Raw genomic sequence first — 19,661 nt, 5'->3', positions numbered from 1 at the left:
CACACTGCCAGGAGAAAATATGTATATTAGCAATTTTTAAAGGACAAACGTTTCCTTTATTGGTTAATAAAAAATATTATAAGGCAAACATTGTCATGTTTGATTTACAAAAGACACCATCAGATCTGCAGTAATGCAACAATCATCACAGCGCTTCTTACAATATAAGGCAACATGTTAACACACGATCGGTACTGTATTCACAGTAGCAGTATAAATTATCTGTAGGCTTTCAATAAAAACACTGACATACAGCTCACAGATATAGCGATCCAACAGAAAGCTGTCAGTACATTCCTAGAATAGGAATAATCTCATGTAAGGTCAGTAAAATCTGTTTCCTTCTGTACACAAAAATTTGTCTCCATTCAAAGTCCATTTCATGGATGAGAAACCCAGCAGCTTAACATCTCAATGCAAACGATAAGGGAAAGAGAGAGGCCTCCGTCTGAACTCTTCACAGAGATGATAAATGGCTTTGAAATTGACTCAACACTGATAGTCTGGACACTTTAATGCACGAGGCAACACTGGATTCCTGTTCTCAAGGAAAAACGTGGTCCATTTAAGTTGCTGCATGCCGTCACGCTACAAATGACCTGCAAGGAACAAACACAAACATTGGTTAGTTGTACCATCTTTGTCAAAGAACCCAAGACCCAATAAAAGCAAACAGAATTTTCAGAATTGAGGAGAATAATTCATGGATGTTAATGAAAAAATGCGGCATATTTAGGGGACTAATACTTATGTTTGTGCAATGTTGTGCAGCATAGTAAAATTTAACGGGACTGTTCGGCCTTAGTAGAGGATTGTACCATTTTAGCAAAATCACAAGAAGCACATGTTACATTATGTGATGTCAGTTTGATAACCAGTGGCAAACGGCTGCCACGGCAGTCCAACCACATACTACGTGACACTAACCTGAGTTCCTCCTTCAGTCTGTTGAGTTTATCAAAGAGTCTGTCGTTCTTGACCTGAATGGGAGCGCTCGGCACAAACCAGGCTGCAATGAACTTGCATATGACGACAACATGCTGCAAGCAGAGACGTAAAGGTTAGACATGTAGTCTTTCATTAAAGGTAACACTGTTATGGTCCGTCTCACGGTTTTGACATATTTGAAACTCAACTCTGACCATCTGAGTTTGAAATAAGACAAAGCTGGTCTATTGTGGGGGTTTTGTTTGGTGTCATAAAAACATTTAAAAAAGAAAATCATCAGTTCTTTACTAATTATCTCAATGGAAAGTGGCTTACTTCAAAGAGGATGACAAATGCAAAGCGCACGGCTAGTATTAGCCAGAACTGTGGGGTTAAACTGTAGTCCTCGTTACTCCTGTAGTCTTTATAGCTGTGAAGAGAAAAAGACAAGAAAGCTGATGTTATCTCCACCTTCTTTAAAATATTAACACACACAGTGTGGACAAGATGCAGTGATGGCCATCCAGAGAGAGTGGACAGGTAACACTGGAGGTGAGAAGAATCACTGCTTTCAAATCTTTTGTTAGTTATAAGTTATATGTTTTGACTTTGGCTTTTTGCAAACTAACAAATACAATTAAAACAGAACGAACCTGCAGGAGGAGACATTTAAACCATCAGGAGTGGTCATCTGATAGGGTGAAAACTCATTGCGTATGATCTGGTCATCCATTCGTGCAATGGAGAGAGTGTTGTTGATGTAGCCAGCCATGCAGCTTGAAAAGAAGACAAGAAGAGTGTATTTAAAGAATGTGTTGCTCACAAAATGAGAAAACAAACATCTTCTATAAGAATACACATATCTCACTCAATATCTGTCGCTGTGCTATTAGCACATGGGCCAAAGTAGTAACGGTACACCAGTCGAGGGACGAAGTTCGAGGACACGCCGATGACCAACCCATTAGCAATGACGGCTAAGACACCGATAGCCTCCAACACGTCTATCCACACACCTGAGGGAAAACAATATTCATATGTGAACATGGAAACATTAAGGTTATTGACATTATCAGACGTTCTGAAGCTTTCACGTTGTACGATGAATTTAGGAAAAACTGACGTGATCTACATATTGCAAAATCTAAAAGTATAAACAAGGAATATTAAATACCTTGGTTGCTATATTAGTGTAGTTGAATTACAAAGATACTAAGTCCTGTATCTTTGTAATTCAGGACTTACAAAGATACAGGTTGAGGTTTAAAATGTGGCACTCACACTTTTGGTATTGTGAGAAATTTGATGGAGATGGATTTCAACAACTTTTACAGATATGCTTCAATTCAACATGATTGAAATATTGTTATTATATTATATATTATATCCTCACCAATATCGTTGGTTTTCTTGGGGACAAGTCTCCGCTCCAGAGTGACCATCTTAATGGCGTCCAAGCGTATCTCAATGACATTATTAATCAGGGCTAGAAGAGGAGCGAGAGGAAACGCTGCCACAAATATGGTGGTAAAGCTGAACTGGATCACTGAGGAGAGAGCAAAGTAAATATTATTGTTTAGTACATCTACGGTTTTTGTGGTTAAAGCTTTCTGCAGAGTACAGACCTATTTCCAGGAACTCGTCGAACAGACTGAAGGAGTCGACATCATTGAGGCGGTAGTTGCTGACCCAGTCTCGAAGCTTGCAATTATCACACAGCTCAGCTCCGTGGCTGTCCTGCAATTCGCTCTTCAGGTAACAGTGAGCACATGTCCTCTGCAGCTTCCGGGTTCTTCTCCTTTTGAACCACCTGCAGAACCAGCTGATACACAAAACAGACAACTGTCACCAGCGTGGAACGTAACATTAGGAAAGTAAATCTTACATTGGACATGTACAGTACATTATTTATCAAAACTATGCTTTATACTCACGGGCCAGTGAACTCGAACACGTTGCTAATGGTTTGCTTGAGTACCATTATAATTGCCATTTGGATGAACAAGTCCGTGAGACACCCACTCGGGTGACACTGCACAAAAGAGAGTGAAATGTTTGGAATTAAATCAGATGCAAAATCATTGGGTCTAAAGGTGCACGTGAACATTTTAGTCATGAAATGCAGTTTTTAAGTGCGATAGAGACGTTCGCTCACTTCCTCAAGTCTCCATTGCCCTGCGATTCGTACATAACCACCAGGATGACCATTGATCCTGTCACGGGAGTCACAAAAAACAAGTGATTATTATGCTGCTCTTGTAACACAGTGACACAGTATGAACCACGACATTGAAACCTGCAGGCACCAATATGTGAGCATCAGATCCTTTAACTCCTGTAAGTGGCAGGTGGGGCCTCCATGGATAAGACCTGTTTATCCTACAGATGCTCAATTGGACTGAAATCTGAGGAATTTAGACTTTTAGTCATGTTCCTTAAACAATGTAAGAGTTCAGTTGTTTGGTAAAATGTGTTTCTATGACAATCTTAGTGTTTGAATAGAGGAAAACAGAGTTACGTTTCTATTGTTGTTTTAATGTGTTAAAATACATTTATAATGTTATAGCTTATGACAGATGATGGGCCGTAATGTAGTTTGGTGCAGAAAACGTTTAGTGGAAAGCAGAGGTGTGGCTCGACACAATTTTATAGCACCAGGTCGTGGAGCATTTAGTCGGTAATGGGCCGTGCTGAAATGTAATGTTACGTTGGATGAGCTGGAGGTATGTTCAAATAAACCCTTCTCAAGTTTTCCTTGTGTGACTACATTGGGTTTTCACATTAAGGTCCACTTAAGTTTATTGGAACACAAGACAAAACAAGATACTCTGCAGTTTTAAGTGGCCTTCAGGAGCTTGGATCAGAGTAAACAGCCACTACCTGTAGTGTGGGAGGTCACGTTATCCTGCTGAGAAAGGCCACTGCCGTCAAGGATTCAAGATGGGAGTCTGTAATAATCTTTAGGTTTCCCAAGCATCACACTGCCTCCACCTTGCTGTAGTGCATCCTGTTTCCACACCTTCTACCAATGCTCCATTATCTTGTTCTGATGCTCATGGTCCCACACGAGTCAACAAGCCTTGGGCATAACTTGATGTTGCCCATTCATCGGTTGTGATTACTGGTTGGTACTGACCACTGCATACCAGGAACATTCCTTAAGACCTGCTGTTTCAGAAATGCTCTGACCCAGTTGTTCCATTTAGCCCCTTTCAAGGTCACTCAGTTCCTCATGACTACACATTTTTCTCGACATATCAACTTCTAAAACTGATTGTTCACTTGATGCCTAACATATAGATGATGCCATTGGTCAGTTGTTTTAATGTTGTGGCTGATGTGTGCATTTCAACCTCTTACAGTCAACAAACACTGATAGTGAAGTATTGAAGTTCTCACCTGCCGAGGAAAAAGGCCACGTAGAAGAGCGAGGAGAAGTAGGTGAAGAACTGGAAGGTGAACATCTTGACAGTGAAACTCTTCTCTGTGGTAGTGAATGATCTGGTTTCCTCTGGTGAAGACAGACCTCAGGTCAGTGTGTTAGCATGCCTGCATTTCACTATTTGTCCAGTAGAGGGCACAATATCACATACTAAACAGAAACCCTATTACAAAGAGTTTCAAACTCACCTAAATCATGTTCGTTCCTCAGTTAACATCTTATTTATCTTAAATATTTACCCACCCATATTTGGTGAATACATTATTGTAATATGATAAGATGTTTGAGTTTTCAAATCTAATGATCTTTTTAAGAAATAAAAAGTAAAATCTGAGGTTATTTAAAAATACATATATAATAAAGCCATATAATAAAAATATAAGAGCTTGAACTGCCATGTTATAGAAGGTACAGCACAGTGTATGTGGGCTCTGTAAAATAATACAGAGCCCTGGGTTTCTATGGTCTTTTGACTCAGACTCTTTCTTCAGATGTATATCTGGAATGACTTTTGTCCTCTCATGCCTCGTCTGACCTGTAGCTGTCCTAAGTCTGTTTCCCTGCTCTGACTATCACCTGACCTATTATGCATCTTTACAACTACTCTGATATGGGGGCCCAGTTCCAATGTCCACCCTACGCCATGAACCACGCCTTCATAATGCACAATAAAGTCACTATGTATGTTAACTTGTTACCTGCAGCTCTTTCTTGAGTGTATATTTCAAGGATTTTGAGTTGAGGGACTGAACAGACAACAGCTTTCAGTCTCTCTCAGCCTCATCATTTATGTTGTCAAGCTGCTGCCGTGTGCTGGAAGATATTTTCCTGTGTAAACCTGTTGCTAGGCTGTGTGTTATCTTTGTCAGACCTGCTTTCAGCCTGATTACCTGCCGTACTGCTGCAGCACTCTAATATTTGTTTTCATATTTTCAATCCCCACCCACTGACAACTGTTACTGGTGTTGAATTTCTCATTTAACGTTTAACATCCTTCTATATTAAAAGCTGTACGACACAGGATGTTTTAGAGCTAATGTTTAAACATTCACAGCACAGTTCATCAGCATCCATTTGAAATATGAAAATAAACGTGAACAAACCTATTTCACACAGCTTCATGGCCACAATCCTGTTTATCTGCAAAGACAAAGACGAGGTCAGAGTCAGAGCGAGTGTTACCGCTACGGCACAAACGCACATTAAGAGACCTGTGTACCCGAGTCATGACGGTGATGATGAGGTAATGGAGGACGGCGCCCAGCATCATCGCTCCACTGTTGGAGTGGGTGCTCAGGAACTCCCATGATCCCTCAGCCAAGAGTACGGCTGCGATCACCCTGAACACCACCAAGGCGTGTGTCAGGCCGATGATCACCAGTATCTGTGGAAACACAGTAACACGCATTGGTCGTACTATACTTGTGTTGGCTTCCATTAACAACAATGCATTTGTGTGTTAGTTGGTTTGTATATTTATTTATTTGTGAGCAAAATTGCATTAAAACAACCAAACGGATTTGTATGAAACTTGGTGGAAAGATGTGGCATTGGCCGAGGAAGAAACCATTAAATTGCTAACGTTAACTTTGCAAGATTTTTCAACATTTTCATTGTTTTCCTACTGAATAACTTATGGATCTTGAAGACAGAAATTTGGTTTATTTAGAGGACAGACATCTATGAGTGGAGGAAACTTGGTGCAGCTTGATTGAATTTAAAAGGACTGTAGGGCCTTGGCAGAGGTAAACTACAGCCAATCTTGTTTTACCTGAAACTTGAACCATACTGTAACCTGATTCTTATCTTAACATCAGTTAAATGTTATCATAAACTTAGTAAAAAACAAGGGTTCTGACACTGTGCCAGCATAAAATATGTGAAGAGCGTCAAAGTCAAAACGACAAGTCACCCACCATGGCTGTGACACAGATCAAAACCAAGGTGGTGCGCAGGTAGGAGTGCTTGTACTTCTTGGGTTCACAGGTTGCGTTGTTCAAAATTTCCAGGATTAGTTCCTCCTATAATTTAAATCAACAGAGAAGAAACACGCCTTGAATTCCAGAGTGAGTACTGACCAGGTTTTACTGAAATGAGCTTAATATATTAAAGTGATCATACCTCCTCCTCACACCAGTCAGACACTTTCCATTCACACACATAGGAAGCTCGATGTCTCTTCCAAAATTCCAAAAACAGTGTTGCTGTGAAAAACATTAAAACAAAATAACAAAATGTACACTGAGTTACCAGATTATAGGCTACACCAAGATAAAACTAATACAGTCTAACACAGCAGCTCCTCAATAACCTACATAAAGACTATAATGTTCCGGTTCTATTTGTTGCTTTAGAAAGTTATAAATTTTAACTTTATGGTCATTTAGTTGGTGATGTTGAATTGTATTACATTAGGATACACACCCCATTTACATCAGTGAGGGGAATGATGGGAATGTATATAAATTAATTTACTCTGTTACTGTACTTAAGTACATTTTCCATGTATCTAAACCTAAGTAGATTTATTTGCTGGTACCTTTTAGTTTAACTCCACTGTACTTTCTACTCCATTACATGTATACAAAGCATTGCGCTACATGTTCACGTTGTTTTTTATGTTTTTGAAAGTAATTAATAACGAGAGGGGAATTGGTTCACTGATTCAATCAGAGCAGGCAGGTAACTTTAGACTCCGCCCCCTTCAACGCCTGCAGGAGCAGCACTTAGTGGTGAAGAAACACATGAAATGGATTCAGAAGAGGCCAGCCTCAGCCACAGGGAAGTATTATGCTGCAGCACTAGGGACTAGGAAACACTGAGCAAGTACTTTTACTGTTCATACTTTAGTATATTAAAAAGCAAATACTTAGTAAATGTGGTACTTGAGTACACTTTTGTCTTTTATTTGTACATTTACTTCCTCCACCACCGAGTGAGGGTAAGTTCAATATCAGAAACACCTCATATATTTCAGGGGGCTTCTATTCAGTTGCCCACATTCTTTCCTCTAATATAAATGTTCCACATTTCTGTCCCTGGTGAATTCTCTCCCTTTTTTTTCTTTATGTCTCACAAATTCTAATCTAATCTCTTTTCTTCTTCATCACTTTTCTTTGAATGTGCCAGGGGCTGTACTCCTCCAATGCAAATCCACTCTGCTCAAGTAAATCATCATTGCCTAAATCCCTTTTTTTTCATGAATTTTCATGAGAATACGTCTGAAAACAGGCCGTTAACATTTCAAACTCCACCAAACGCTCAGGGGAGTAATGTGACACCATTGATCATAACATTCTCATCAATAGACTAACACAGTGCGTCGGCATATCTGGAATTGCCCTTAGCTGGTTCAAGTTTTATCTCTCGGAAAGAGAAATTTCTGTTTTCATTGGAAATAAAATCTCATCCTTGGCTCCACTAATGTGCGGGGTGCCACAAGGTTTGATTCTTGGTCCCATCCTATTTTCGCTGCACATGCTCCCATAAGGAAAGGTCACCAGCCATTTAAATGGGATATCCTATCATTCCTATGCCGATGACACCCAAATCTACCTGTCTTTTAAGCCAGTCAGCGGCGTGAGTGTCCTAACAAGAGTGCCTAACTGCCATTAAGGAATGGATGATACTCAACTTCCTTCAGTTAAAGGGTTAACATGTGATTTGTAACTCTGGTACTACTGTATTATTACTCCTTTTATTCCTCATCTTACTTTTATTGCAACCACATTTTATGTAGTTTCTTAAATAGTACAGCTTTTGACTCTGCTGCCTATGACATTAGGTATTTAGTTAAGTTTAAAAAAAAAGGCATAGAGGTAATATTAGATTTTTTTTGTGAAGCACTTTGTAACCTTGTTTAGATAAGTGCTATACAAATAAAGTTATTATTATTATTATTATTATTAATATTATTAATATTATTATTATAATGTGTTCTTATTGACGACTGCTCAGCCACCCCCACCCACCGCCAGATGGCCAGGGCTGATTAATATATGAGTGGCCAGGACAAGTAGGTGCTGTCAGTGATGTGGCATCTCCTTGGCAGCACTTTCCTCAGTGATCAGAAAAAATCCAGGCAGTTGGATAAGATACATTTAAGGCAGATAATAGACTTATTTGTGCAAGTTGTCCTGTGTAGCCAAAAATCTGTATTAGAGAGGAGTTCTGCAGCCTGATTTTCTGTTATCTTTGTCAAATGTGCCCTTCACACAGATTTTAAAGGCTGAGATGAAATCCATTATACTCTTTTCAGCAAGGATCTGGATGCAGACAATACAGTATAAAAATACAAACATAAAGTACAGAAATACAGAAACACAAAACTCACCCCACACAGCCATGAACATCGCAAAGAGCACGGTGCCGTTATTATCGAAGAGCTGGCTCACCTGCAGAGAAACGTGAGAAGCAGTGAGCACCGACAGACACGTGCACCATTCAGCTGTCTTACTGGAAATGCACTGATGTACCTTGGCGTATGTGCAGGTGTCGGAGAGCAGCCAAACTTGGCATCTCTTGTCACAAAGTGGACACATGATGGTGTCAGCCTCGCACACCTCTTTTCTACAACACAGTGTAAACGGTAAATAACTGCATTTATAGCACTTTTCTAGTCTTAGCGACCACTATTATTACACACACATTCACACAGCGCAAATATATGCTGCGCTTTTCTATCACACGTTCACATTCATACAATTAAGGTGTCACTTCAATGTCTCGCCCCTTCAGCATGCAGACTGGAGGAGATCTAACCACCGGCCTATAGGTTATTGGACGACCCGCTCCACATTCTGGGCCACAACCGCCTCCAAACCCTCTTTATTAACACAGATACCGTGGGGGTGTGAAGAAACTTACATGAGGGGGGAGCTGTTGAAGTAGGCGAGGCCATAGAGGAAGACGATCACCCCAATGATGGCAGGAGGGATGAGCAGGTACGTGTACCAGCCCAACCACAGGTAGTACAGGGCCACCTTCTCCCCAAAGTAGTTCCTGACATGAGCACGGACACACACAGAGACACACACATGCACTCACGAAATTGTAAATGAACATGAATGATATTCATCATAATATTGCAGGAAATAAGGAGAAAGGAGAACCAGAGCTTGACCGAGTTTTTTCTTCAGAACAGACTCAGTTACTTGTACAATCTTTTCAAAGTCCTTGTCCTAAAGTGGTGCTGATGAGCCAAAATATAAAGTGCTTTGTTATTTGTAAAACGTATACTTTTAAGTATAACTTAACAAGATGCTCCACATTCCTCATTTTAAAAATATTCCCTCTCTAACATGACACATAGCCTTAAATTACAACTTTATTCTTGTAATATTATGACTTTATTCTTGAAAATTGACATTTTTACATAATGTATCCATATATTTTAGCACGTCTGGCGTACATGATGTAGAGTATGTCATGCTTTATATGTAATAAGTTCAAGCACAGAATGTGATACTATACCAATGTTGGTAAAATCATACTATCAATGTTAATGTATGAAATAGCTTTTTGTCACAAAACACACAAACAAAAATAATGTGTTTGTACATTTAGAATTTTAGAACATAAATGTAATAGATTGTATTTAATAAGGCCATGTTCTGGTCACGTGGGGGCAACAACTACTGGACTGATTATGACAAAACCTGACTGGTGAAGTGATTATGTATCTGGTCACAAATGTGTTATTAGCTCTAATCGTGTCTCTGTCTCACAGATAGCACACTGACGCGAATGGTTACATATATTCATTGTTTTACCTAAAGACTAGAGCATGTTAGCATTGTGTCCTGCTGTTTACTCAGTATTCGACTGAACATATTTCTGAATTATGAGTCCACACAATGGCTGCATAGTGTGTGTGTGTGTGTGTGTGTGTGTGTGTGTGTGTGTGTGTGTGTGTGTGTGTGTGTGTGGAGGGGGTGGCTTTGACATGTTTGTTGTTGCCTTTCTAATCCTTGAACCTGCTTCTCAGTAAGATGACATGGAAAACAATAAAGCTGCAATATCCGCAACTGTATACAAAGCAGGATAATGAATAGGCTGTTGTGTTGCAGTCCAAACCTGACAGCAGTTATGGGTTGCCCTTGGATACAGGCTGTCCATCGTGCCCAGTTCTCCTTCAGCTCTTTCTGTTTCTTTTTCTGGAAGCAGGAGCACAGAGAAATGAAAGAAAAACACAAACATGAGGAGCTGTGTACAAACTGGTAAACATAACATACAGTAAACACAGTGTTTACATGAGTGCACATGTAGCATTATATTCACACACACACACACACGTATGTCCACTCATTCCCAGCAGCAGATGAGTCACTGCATTAATATGTCTCGCATAAGATCTCCGTCAATAAATACTTTTTTGGCAGCACCGTATTGTTTTGGAAGGACCCTGCCAAGTTTGACTTCATGATTTTAGAAGCTTCTCAGGGCAGCAAAACACTTCAGCAACATGTGAAACAATAGAAGCTTCAATGTTAGTTTGATGGTTCGCTGACTTGGAATAGAGAGAATGGCTTTTATTCCCACTTCTCGCCCCGAACGTCTGTTCTGGCTTTATGTAACTCTGGTGAGGGGATGATCTCCTGTAGGAATCGTCTAACTGATAGATAGTCGCAGCTTGAAGTCCCAGAATCAGGCCCAGCTAATTCAAGAGTAATGACTTTGTGGATACGGAAAAATTAACACATTAACGACATTAACGCATTTGCTGATCTGACATGGCTGAAATGCAGGAAAAATTACGCGTATAACGACAAACGTTAGTTTCATTTGAGTTGTGACTAATAACTAATAATCGTAATTTCCAGCTTTTTAGAGCAAAACAATGTTTTTAGTCCACTAATCTACATGTAGGCATTTATATATAAATATATAATATATATATATATATTATATATATATTTATACATTCACAGATATATGTATGCAATTGTAGATTTATCTACACATAGACAAGTTACATAGAGTTGCTTTAACAAAAGAGTATGTGGATCCCAGGGGAGAAAATAAAGGCAGACACTGGTTTAATTGAATTATTCATCTTGAAGTAACTATTATTCAAGTCTCATTGAGTGACTATGTTTATTAACTTGATGTAAAAAGATATAGTGACAGTACCGCACCTGTAAAAGGTTGAGATAATAAAAAGTTCAATAAGTTTTACCTCATGTAAGCAGAACTTCGCCTCAAAAACCTTCGTCTTCATGAGCTGATGCAGACACTCTGGAAGATTAATAGACAAGAAGAATGATATACAACGTTAGGAGCCCGGTTCAAAGCAAAGCCTCTTACAAATACATCGGATAAGTCTTTCTCACCTCCGGAACGGATAGGGGTGTGATTCAAAATGAAGTGGACGATCCTTATCCTGAAAATAGGACATAAGCATCACAAAATTAAGTTTTACTTGTATTAAGAGACAGTAAAAAAACAAAGAGTTACTCAGTCATTTGAGCGAGAACAGGTTGGCTGAGAGTTCATAGAGGCCTATACAGTTCTTACGCTGGGGAGGCTCGCTCCACATAGTTGTAAAACAGAGGTGTATTGTCCTTTGTGATGACAGGATCAAATGAAACATAAACAATAACGAATGCTTTAAATAGCCTATGTGATTGTTTGAAATGCCAGAAATAGCAACAGCAACATATTTCACCTGGTGCTCAGAGGCACAACGCTCTGACCCGAGCTCCAGTTACAAGCGTCCGACACTTTGAGCAGGTACCGGTACTTCTCAAAAATCTCTTTTGGCGCTTGAATCCCGTAGAAGACGCGATCGTCGTCAACGATTTTCTGACAGAAAACACAAATGGGATGAATGAATGAATCATGTCACATTAGCAAGAGGAAAAATACTCTACTATATATACTTTTCTCCTCGTTGACAAAGACTCACTGTGACTCTCATCTTCTTTTTTTTCAATTCTTCAATGAATTCAGTTTGCTTCTTGAAAACCGCTCTCTCCTGGTTTTCAATCGTCTTGGCAACCAGGACGTAATCGTAGGACAGTGGGGTGTGCTTAGAGACACAGACGATATGATTTTATGGACTTCTGTAAATCAGAGTGGGCAGAGCACAGACTCACAGTGGACACATGAAGTCAACTTACCACCGGAGGGAGTGAAGTCTGTTCGCTGCCATTCTCTTTCACCACTCCCATTAGTTCCAGTAGTTCAATACTGGGCTGTATAATAAGATAAAATCATAATAATGTTCAGAAAAATACAAGGAGGAAATCACACAATGCTAGAAAGCGCCTACGTCATGACTAAATGTTTAAAATTGAAATAGTCACAGCCTGACTGACGCATAACTTACATGATCATCATTAAAAAAACAAAACAATTAGGTTACATCAGTTTGGAATCACCCACTCGTGAACATGTGCCTAAAGGTTATTATCTCCAGAAAGAATCCTGAGCAGCTATGACATGGGGGGTGTGTCGATGAATGCCACAGTGCTGACAGGAGAGAGAAACCTGTGGTGATCCTGACTCACTGGCAGCGAGGAGGCTTCGATCTAACCTGACTGAAACAATGAGCCCTGTTATTCTCACATGCAGAAGAGTCGGCACATTGTTACATGTAGGCCCCAAACACTGAAGGTGTGGCACACATGTAGAAACCCAGACAGTGAAGGAGCCTCACTCATCCTAAACATCACATTCAATCCTACAGATCAGATGGAAACATGCAGTTCTGCTTTGTGGAGGGGGGGGGGGTTGGCAGCTCATGTGAAAACATGACAAGCAACTTAACACAGCAGCTCCACAGGTAGCTGGCCTCAAGCAGCTCCACGTATGTGACCGACACCTGTTGTATGTTGTGTGTGAGTGCGATCACCTACCTGCCTCTTGTGGGTGGGCATGGCGAGAAATGCAGATAGAGGCCACTTCTCGGAGAAAGAGGAAAGGAAAATGAAAGAGAGAAGCTTCAGCCAACCATTCACTGTCAGGTCAGCGATGTGCCACACTGTAAAATGACATGATGGCTCTGGTGGACTTCCGCACTTCCTCTGGGCACGAGCGTGTTGTCGTTTCACAAGCTGAGGAATGTGAAAGCGACTCCACCTGTTGCTGGTGTCAGCGTGTGTGCGTGTGTGTGTGTGAGGCTCCACCTGCAGCCCCCACCTATCTAAGCGATGCGGTGAACACACGTGCACACAGACAGTGTGTGCGTGGTGGGTTTCAGCAGCTGTGTGCAGACAGGGACAACATGGAGATGGTGTGTCAGGTGCAGTGGATTGACATGTTCTCCAACATGCTGCCTCCTGCTCCTCCTCCTCCTCCTCCTCCTCCTCCTCACTGGTGAGCAGTGACAGCCGTCCGCCCCTAGGTGGCAGCAAACTCTCTGATTTCAGCCCCTGCGCTGTGGGACTGAATCCTCCTCATGCACTGTATCATCCCACACACACACACACACACACACACACACACACACACACACACACACACACACACACACACACACACACACACACAAACCAGTCACATCAGTTACACGTGACATCTGTTTTATAGAAGAATATATATATTTTGAGGTTTTATTTCATTTCTTCTTATTGTTATTCTTATCATTGTTGTTGTTGTTGTTGTTGTTGTTATTATTGTAATTATTAGGTATGTCATTATTAATTTATTCCCCTCACTGCTCGTAAAGTGAAAACATTTGTTCAAAATAAATTCATAGATTTTTTTATAATCAGTCAAAGTATGGGTTTATAGTCCTTTTTTATATGGGTGATGGGTGTATAGATAGATAGATAGATAGATAGATAGATAGATAGATAGATAGATAGATGCATAGATGGATGGATAGGCATAAGTCTCAATGCATTTCTTTTGGGGTTTATAAATATCTGACTTAAATATCCCAAGGTATTTTATAATTCAATCTTTGTGAGGACCAATTTGAGTTTAGGGCCTTGTTCAGATTGCCGGTCCAGATCAGTTTTTGGCATATCCAGATTGTATCCAGGTTGATTTTAGAAAGTACTGACAAAAAGAGGATATGGAGGTTTGTCGGCGGTTAAGAATGCAATTCAAAATTAATCTCTACAGACATTTGTCAGGCTGTATATGCTCTGGCTGCTTCAATGCTTAGATTTCGAGTGTCTTTTAAGTGTCACTCAGAAAACAACAAAGTCAAATCCAGAGTGACGGTTGCTACGCTACTGATGCCTACATCGTTACTACACAGCAACCCATGTAGATTGGTTGTCTGGACACACAATTCCAATCTGCTCACTTGGAAATAACAGTCAGAAAGTCAGTCAGAGAGATCTGCTTTGAGAAACAAATCAGTTTGGCCTGCAGTCTGAACAAAGCCTCTGGAGTGAGGATATTTGGAGGAAGTGGAGACTGTGTGGCTGATCTTCACAACTTCAAATCAACTACCTGTTTGAGAGTTCAGGTTAGAATCGTTTTTAGGTTATGGGACATGGGAATGCTAATATCAATGAGTGTGTGTGTGTGTGTGTGTGTGTGTGTGTGTGTGTGTGTGTGTGTGTGTGTGTGTGTGTGTGTGTGTGTGTTGGTGTGTGTGGAGGGGGTGGTCATGAGGTCATTAGTGAATCAGATTACAGTCTTAAAGTAAATTCATGGTGATGAAGCTACATTCCCCCTCAAAGTGCAATGATTTTTTTAAATAATACATTTTTACTACATATCTGGTTATTAAGTGCATAAGTGTTTAATGTTATTATTGGAACAAATATTTCCAATTGCGTTTTGTTAAATAATTATTGTGGAATCCTACGTATGACACAGTTGAGGTGATAAGCTAATGTGGTTGACTGTCAAGGAGTTTCTAGAATACATTTGACATTAGGCATGATAAATTATATTTTTTTAAACTCTTTTTTATAAGTTTTTATAAAAACTAAAATGTTTCTATTGAATAGATCATGAAAAATATGTGAAATCAAACACTTTAACTTAGCCACAAAATGTGGTCATTGGTCATTGATGGGATTATTCTTGAGTGAACAATTCAACATAAACATAAACAAAATGAAAGCATACATTGTAAAAGAAAATTAATAAAAAATAGATGCAAATAGCTTATACCACAATTATAATTAAATCAATATCTATACAAGCTGAAAATAGACAGACTACATTATAAACATTTGGTGTTGGTGTTACACATAGCTTTATAAAAATGCACCTTCAGCAGTTTTACTTCCTTCAGTTCAACTGTCAAGTTCCTTTTAGTCAAGTTTAGAATAAGCATGACTAATTGTACTTCATTAACAGAACAACTCTTCATTCTTTAGGGGTTTAGAAATGAAATACTGTCTGCTGCTATACTCTGGTTGCTAAGCACCAAAACTGACCAGAAAACATGCTCAATCAATTAAAAATCATTTAAACATTCATTGAGAGCTGTATTCTTAATGTAGGCTACTTTATCTGATTTCCAACTCATACCTCTAATCCTCTCAGTGATACTGACACTTGCTGTAGGAGCCATCTCTATAAATTAGGCCGATACTTTCTTCTTTTGTGAGCTTGTGATTAGATTTATTTAAAGAATAACTAACATGTGAAACCCATTGCAGACCTATTTCTGTTACTCATCCTTTCTCATTGACAGTAGAGAAAAGAAAAACTAACATGTCAAGCGGGTGGCCCACCCTGCCCTGTTATTAAACCTGATTTCTACCATTAGCCAGAGGAACCTTGGAAAGGAGTGCACACCCAGGAAGACCCACATGTCAGGGAGAAGAGGCGATATGAGACTGACGAAAAAGTGGTCGCGAAAATAAGCGCCTGTATTTCTGTACATGGCCACACCCCACAGAGGAGGTCATCATAATTACACCAGTGCAGGACTGCGTAAACCACATGAAGGGCGACAGAGGGGGCCGCTGCTGCCATGGAAGTACAGAGTAGAGGAGGTGGTTGGGAGGAGCAAGGAAAAGCTTCTGTTAGAAGACTCCCTGTCATGGAGGAACAGGCGTACAGATGTGTGAATGAACGACACTAAAAGTAACAAGTTGGCTTGAACAAAGCAAAACACCGATCTTCAAAACCAAGATTACTGAGAGATACAGTAGAGTCACACAGTTTGCGGCCTTGAGAGGGTTCCTCAGCAAAGAGCTTAATGTCTATTCTTTTTATTTGATTTACTACAGAGCATAAATTCATCACTGATCTCCAAGTAAGTATGTTTTTCTTAAATTGTCAAACATTCCTCAGGTGGGAAAAAGTTTCTTGCAGGATTACATGAAACCATTCTGGAAAGGCACGAGTTAAAAGGCTCATGTGGTTGGTTGTATGGGAGTTCCTGGAAGCTCTCACTCTGGGCATTTGACCAAACAAATTGAATATATAAATAAGAAAATTACTTGCATAAGGGAACGCAGTGACAGAGCATAAGGACTGAAGGAACCCAAACCCTCCGTGTTTTTTAATGTTATCACATTCATATATTAACACATAAACTGGCTTTGATCACTCATTTTATCCTATGCTATGGTTATTCTTGTCACGGTTTGTCGTCCTAGTTTGTATTTTGCAGTATTTTTTCCGTCTCTTTGTTTTCTGTTTTATTATTACTTCGTGTTCTTGTTTATCCTTGTGTTTATGGTTGTATAGGAGTTGTTTCCTGTGTCTCTGGTTTGCCCTCTCCCTGGGTTCTGTTTCCTGTTTTATTTTGTAGTTTCTGTTCCTAGTGTGTTTTCTTTCTTCACTTCCTGTCTGTGGTTGTCTGCACCAGTCCTCATGTGTTCCACCTGTGTCCAATTGCCCCTGCCTTCCCTGTGTGTGTATATAAGTCTCTGTGCTCCCCTTTGTCCTTGTCGGATCATCATCGTTATGTCCTGTCATGTCTGTCGTGATCCCCTGTGCCTTTTGTATGCCTTGTCTCCTGAGCTCCCGTCCTCTGCATCTCCTGTGTAAGCCTCCAGTGTTTTCCCCTTTGTGCTTTTAGTTGTTTTTTCTGCTTAAGACTTTTTACTGTCAGGTTTTATGAAGCAGTTGGACCCAGAAGCAGAGTATTAACAAAAAGTGTCCTTTAATGGAAAAAAGTCTTAAGCAGAAAAAACAACTAAAAGCACAAAGGGGAAAACACTGGAGGCTTACATAGGAGATGCAGAGGACGGGAGCTCAGGAGACAAGGCATACAAAAGGCACAGGGGATCACGACAAACATGACAGGACATAACGACAACGATCAGAACACAGGGAGTGGGCAAACCAGAGACACAGGAAACAACTCGTATACAACCATAAACACAAGGATAAACAAGAACACAAAGTAATAATAAAACAGAAAACACTCTTAATAAAGAGACGGAAAAAATACTGAAAAATACAAACTAGGACGACAAACCGTGACAATTCTTCACTTAGTGTTTTCGTCCGTCAAGGCACCATTAATAGAGTGATTATAATCTGTGGGCTCATGCTTTAGGTCCATTAATAAGGACATTTGGGTTTTCAGGTTGTAATACTTTTATTTTTTAGGTGGCTATGTAATTAAATAAAGAGAACTCTTCAGCCAACTGTTTGACCACTGAGGTTCTGTTCAAGGACATCTTGATCATAATCCATTTATACACAGCTTCATATTAAATATTATAGTTTATATTACAACTGCAGACTTGATGGGTTGTTGTAGAACCCTTAACCTTAACCATTCATGATTTACTTACATTACAAGTGACTGAACAGCTTTTGCTGATTGCTATTTACGATCTGACAAACGTTAATGACTTTATAGCACGTAGGCATGATTGCATGGATGGGTGTCCTTAAAGTGCTAGCAATGTGTCATGCTGGAGGAGAATTATTCACAACCTGGTAACCCAAATGTTGTTAATAACTTATAATTGATCTATAAAACATTATTAAACAATTTAATGACAATTAATGAAGCCATTAGTTACAGCATGTATATCGACTATAAATTCTGTCTCATTGAAAGAGACAACAAAACATCATTTATTAACCACTGTCACGAAAACAAACCAGAGTCTGGATTATGAAAACTATAAGCAACGTGGTTGGAAAGCAATAGTCTGCCCTGTTGAGGTTGGCTGCAGGGGTTTCATTGCAACATCCCAGGTTGCTCAAAGATCTGGGGATCCACGGACAAGCCTTGCACCAGACCATAAAAGAAACATCTCACACTGCAGAACACTGCAGCCAATGGCTCTGGATCAGGAGGAAAGATCCCAACTGGGCCCCAAGATGCAAGGGACATGCACCCAGTCTGATCAACCTGTGTTGGGCCTGCCTTAGAAGAGGGTGTCTTGTGATTAAATGGCACCTGATGACGCTATGGTACACAACTGAAGACATGTCGCTAACATCTGCTGTTGGTCACTAACATCCACTAACATCAACTGGCAGCCGGCTTTAATTAGTGCGGTAGAATGTACATATTCTCCATCTTGTCCTATGTTGTAAAATGGGACAGTGTTTAGTTTAAAAGGGCATAGAGGTGGTAAAACATGGTTTTCATAGTGCTGCCTCAGCGTACCCTCAAGTTCGTCCTGTGTTGGCCTAAGGTGCACAACTGAGGTTACGGCCCTAACATCTGCTGGCAGCCGCTAACACCTGCTAACATCTACTGTTAGTAACTTCAATTGTGCAGAAGACCTTCAAATGAAAGAGGGACATTCACCATCATCTAGTCCTATATTCTATAAAAAAAAGTATGAATAAATCACTAAAACGCGTGTTCTCGTGTTTTGCTTGTTGGCGAGTGGAAGCGCCAGGTGGAAAACACGCACTTCTCTTTATTCGGTGGAAAAGGAAAGTTAGCCTCCAACTTCTACGTTTGTGCTAACGTTAGCTTCTGTTAACTGTTAGCTGACATTACACGTCTGTCCATTAGTGACACTGCTCCGTGTAACAAGCAGCAGACATACCTTAATAAATCACTAAAAATAATAATTACATATAGTATATATAATTCTGACTCTAGTTTGTATTCATCACAGCAAATGATTATAAATACATATGATATATTTATGTATATGAATATAAAACATACTTTTGGCATAACATATTTATATATATTTATATAAATATGAACATGCTGTACTTTTGGCATTTATATTTGTGTATATATTGATATCAGTATGAATAAACTACACTTTTGACACTATTACATTGCATCTGACATTAATACAACTTCATGAAACCAGGGCCTGGAGAATGCTCGTCTCTGATTGGATGTCAGAGCATATTTCTGTAAGCCTTACATCAGTGGTGACCATGGCAACACAATCTTCAGGAGTTTGGTAAACTGATCAGAAAACAACTTTAA

General features: G+C 39.8%; 1 protein-coding gene across 1 annotated transcript; it reads right to left on the bottom strand.

Annotated features, from left to right (window-relative positions):
* Window positions 1–33: 33 nt before the first annotated feature.
* LOC118109464 (anoctamin-9) lies at window positions 34–13,621 on the bottom strand. Its single transcript, XM_035156605.2, has 24 exons — window positions 13,228–13,621; window positions 12,490–12,564; window positions 12,276–12,398; window positions 12,036–12,172; window positions 11,701–11,750; window positions 11,547–11,605; window positions 10,445–10,524; window positions 9,236–9,370; window positions 8,845–8,938; window positions 8,703–8,763; window positions 6,491–6,573; window positions 6,286–6,390; window positions 5,589–5,753; window positions 5,473–5,509; window positions 4,327–4,438; window positions 3,083–3,140; window positions 2,862–2,959; window positions 2,553–2,749; window positions 2,321–2,473; window positions 1,796–1,943; window positions 1,581–1,703; window positions 1,264–1,357; window positions 928–1,040; window positions 34–599 (listed from the first exon to the last, which is right to left on the bottom strand). Exons 1-24 carry the CDS (start codon window positions 13,246–13,248, stop codon window positions 584–586), a joined length of 2,337 nt encoding a protein of 778 aa, XP_035012496.2. The 5' UTR covers window positions 13,249–13,621; the 3' UTR covers window positions 34–583.
* Between the last annotated feature and the right edge of the window lie 6,040 nt (window positions 13,622–19,661).

Source organism: Hippoglossus stenolepis, chromosome 5, assembly GCF_022539355.2.
Source record: "Hippoglossus stenolepis isolate QCI-W04-F060 chromosome 5, HSTE1.2, whole genome shotgun sequence".
Taxonomy (NCBI): Eukaryota; Metazoa; Chordata; class Actinopteri; order Pleuronectiformes; family Pleuronectidae; genus Hippoglossus; species Hippoglossus stenolepis.
This window is presented reverse-complemented; position numbering and strand designations above follow the sequence as displayed.

Excerpts from the sequence above, each read along its gene's own strand:
- LOC118109464 (XM_035156605.2), bottom strand. The coding sequence starts at position 13,248 with ATGCCCACCCACAAGAGGCAG. Across the intron at positions 11,606-11,700 it reads CACCCCTATCCGTTCCGGAG|AGTGTCTGCATCAGCTCATG; the intron begins GTGAGAAAGACT and ends TTAATCTTCCAG. Across the intron at positions 10,525-11,546 it reads CGAAGTTCTGCTTACATGAG|AAAAAGAAACAGAAAGAGCT; the intron begins GTAAAACTTATT and ends TCCTGCTTCCAG.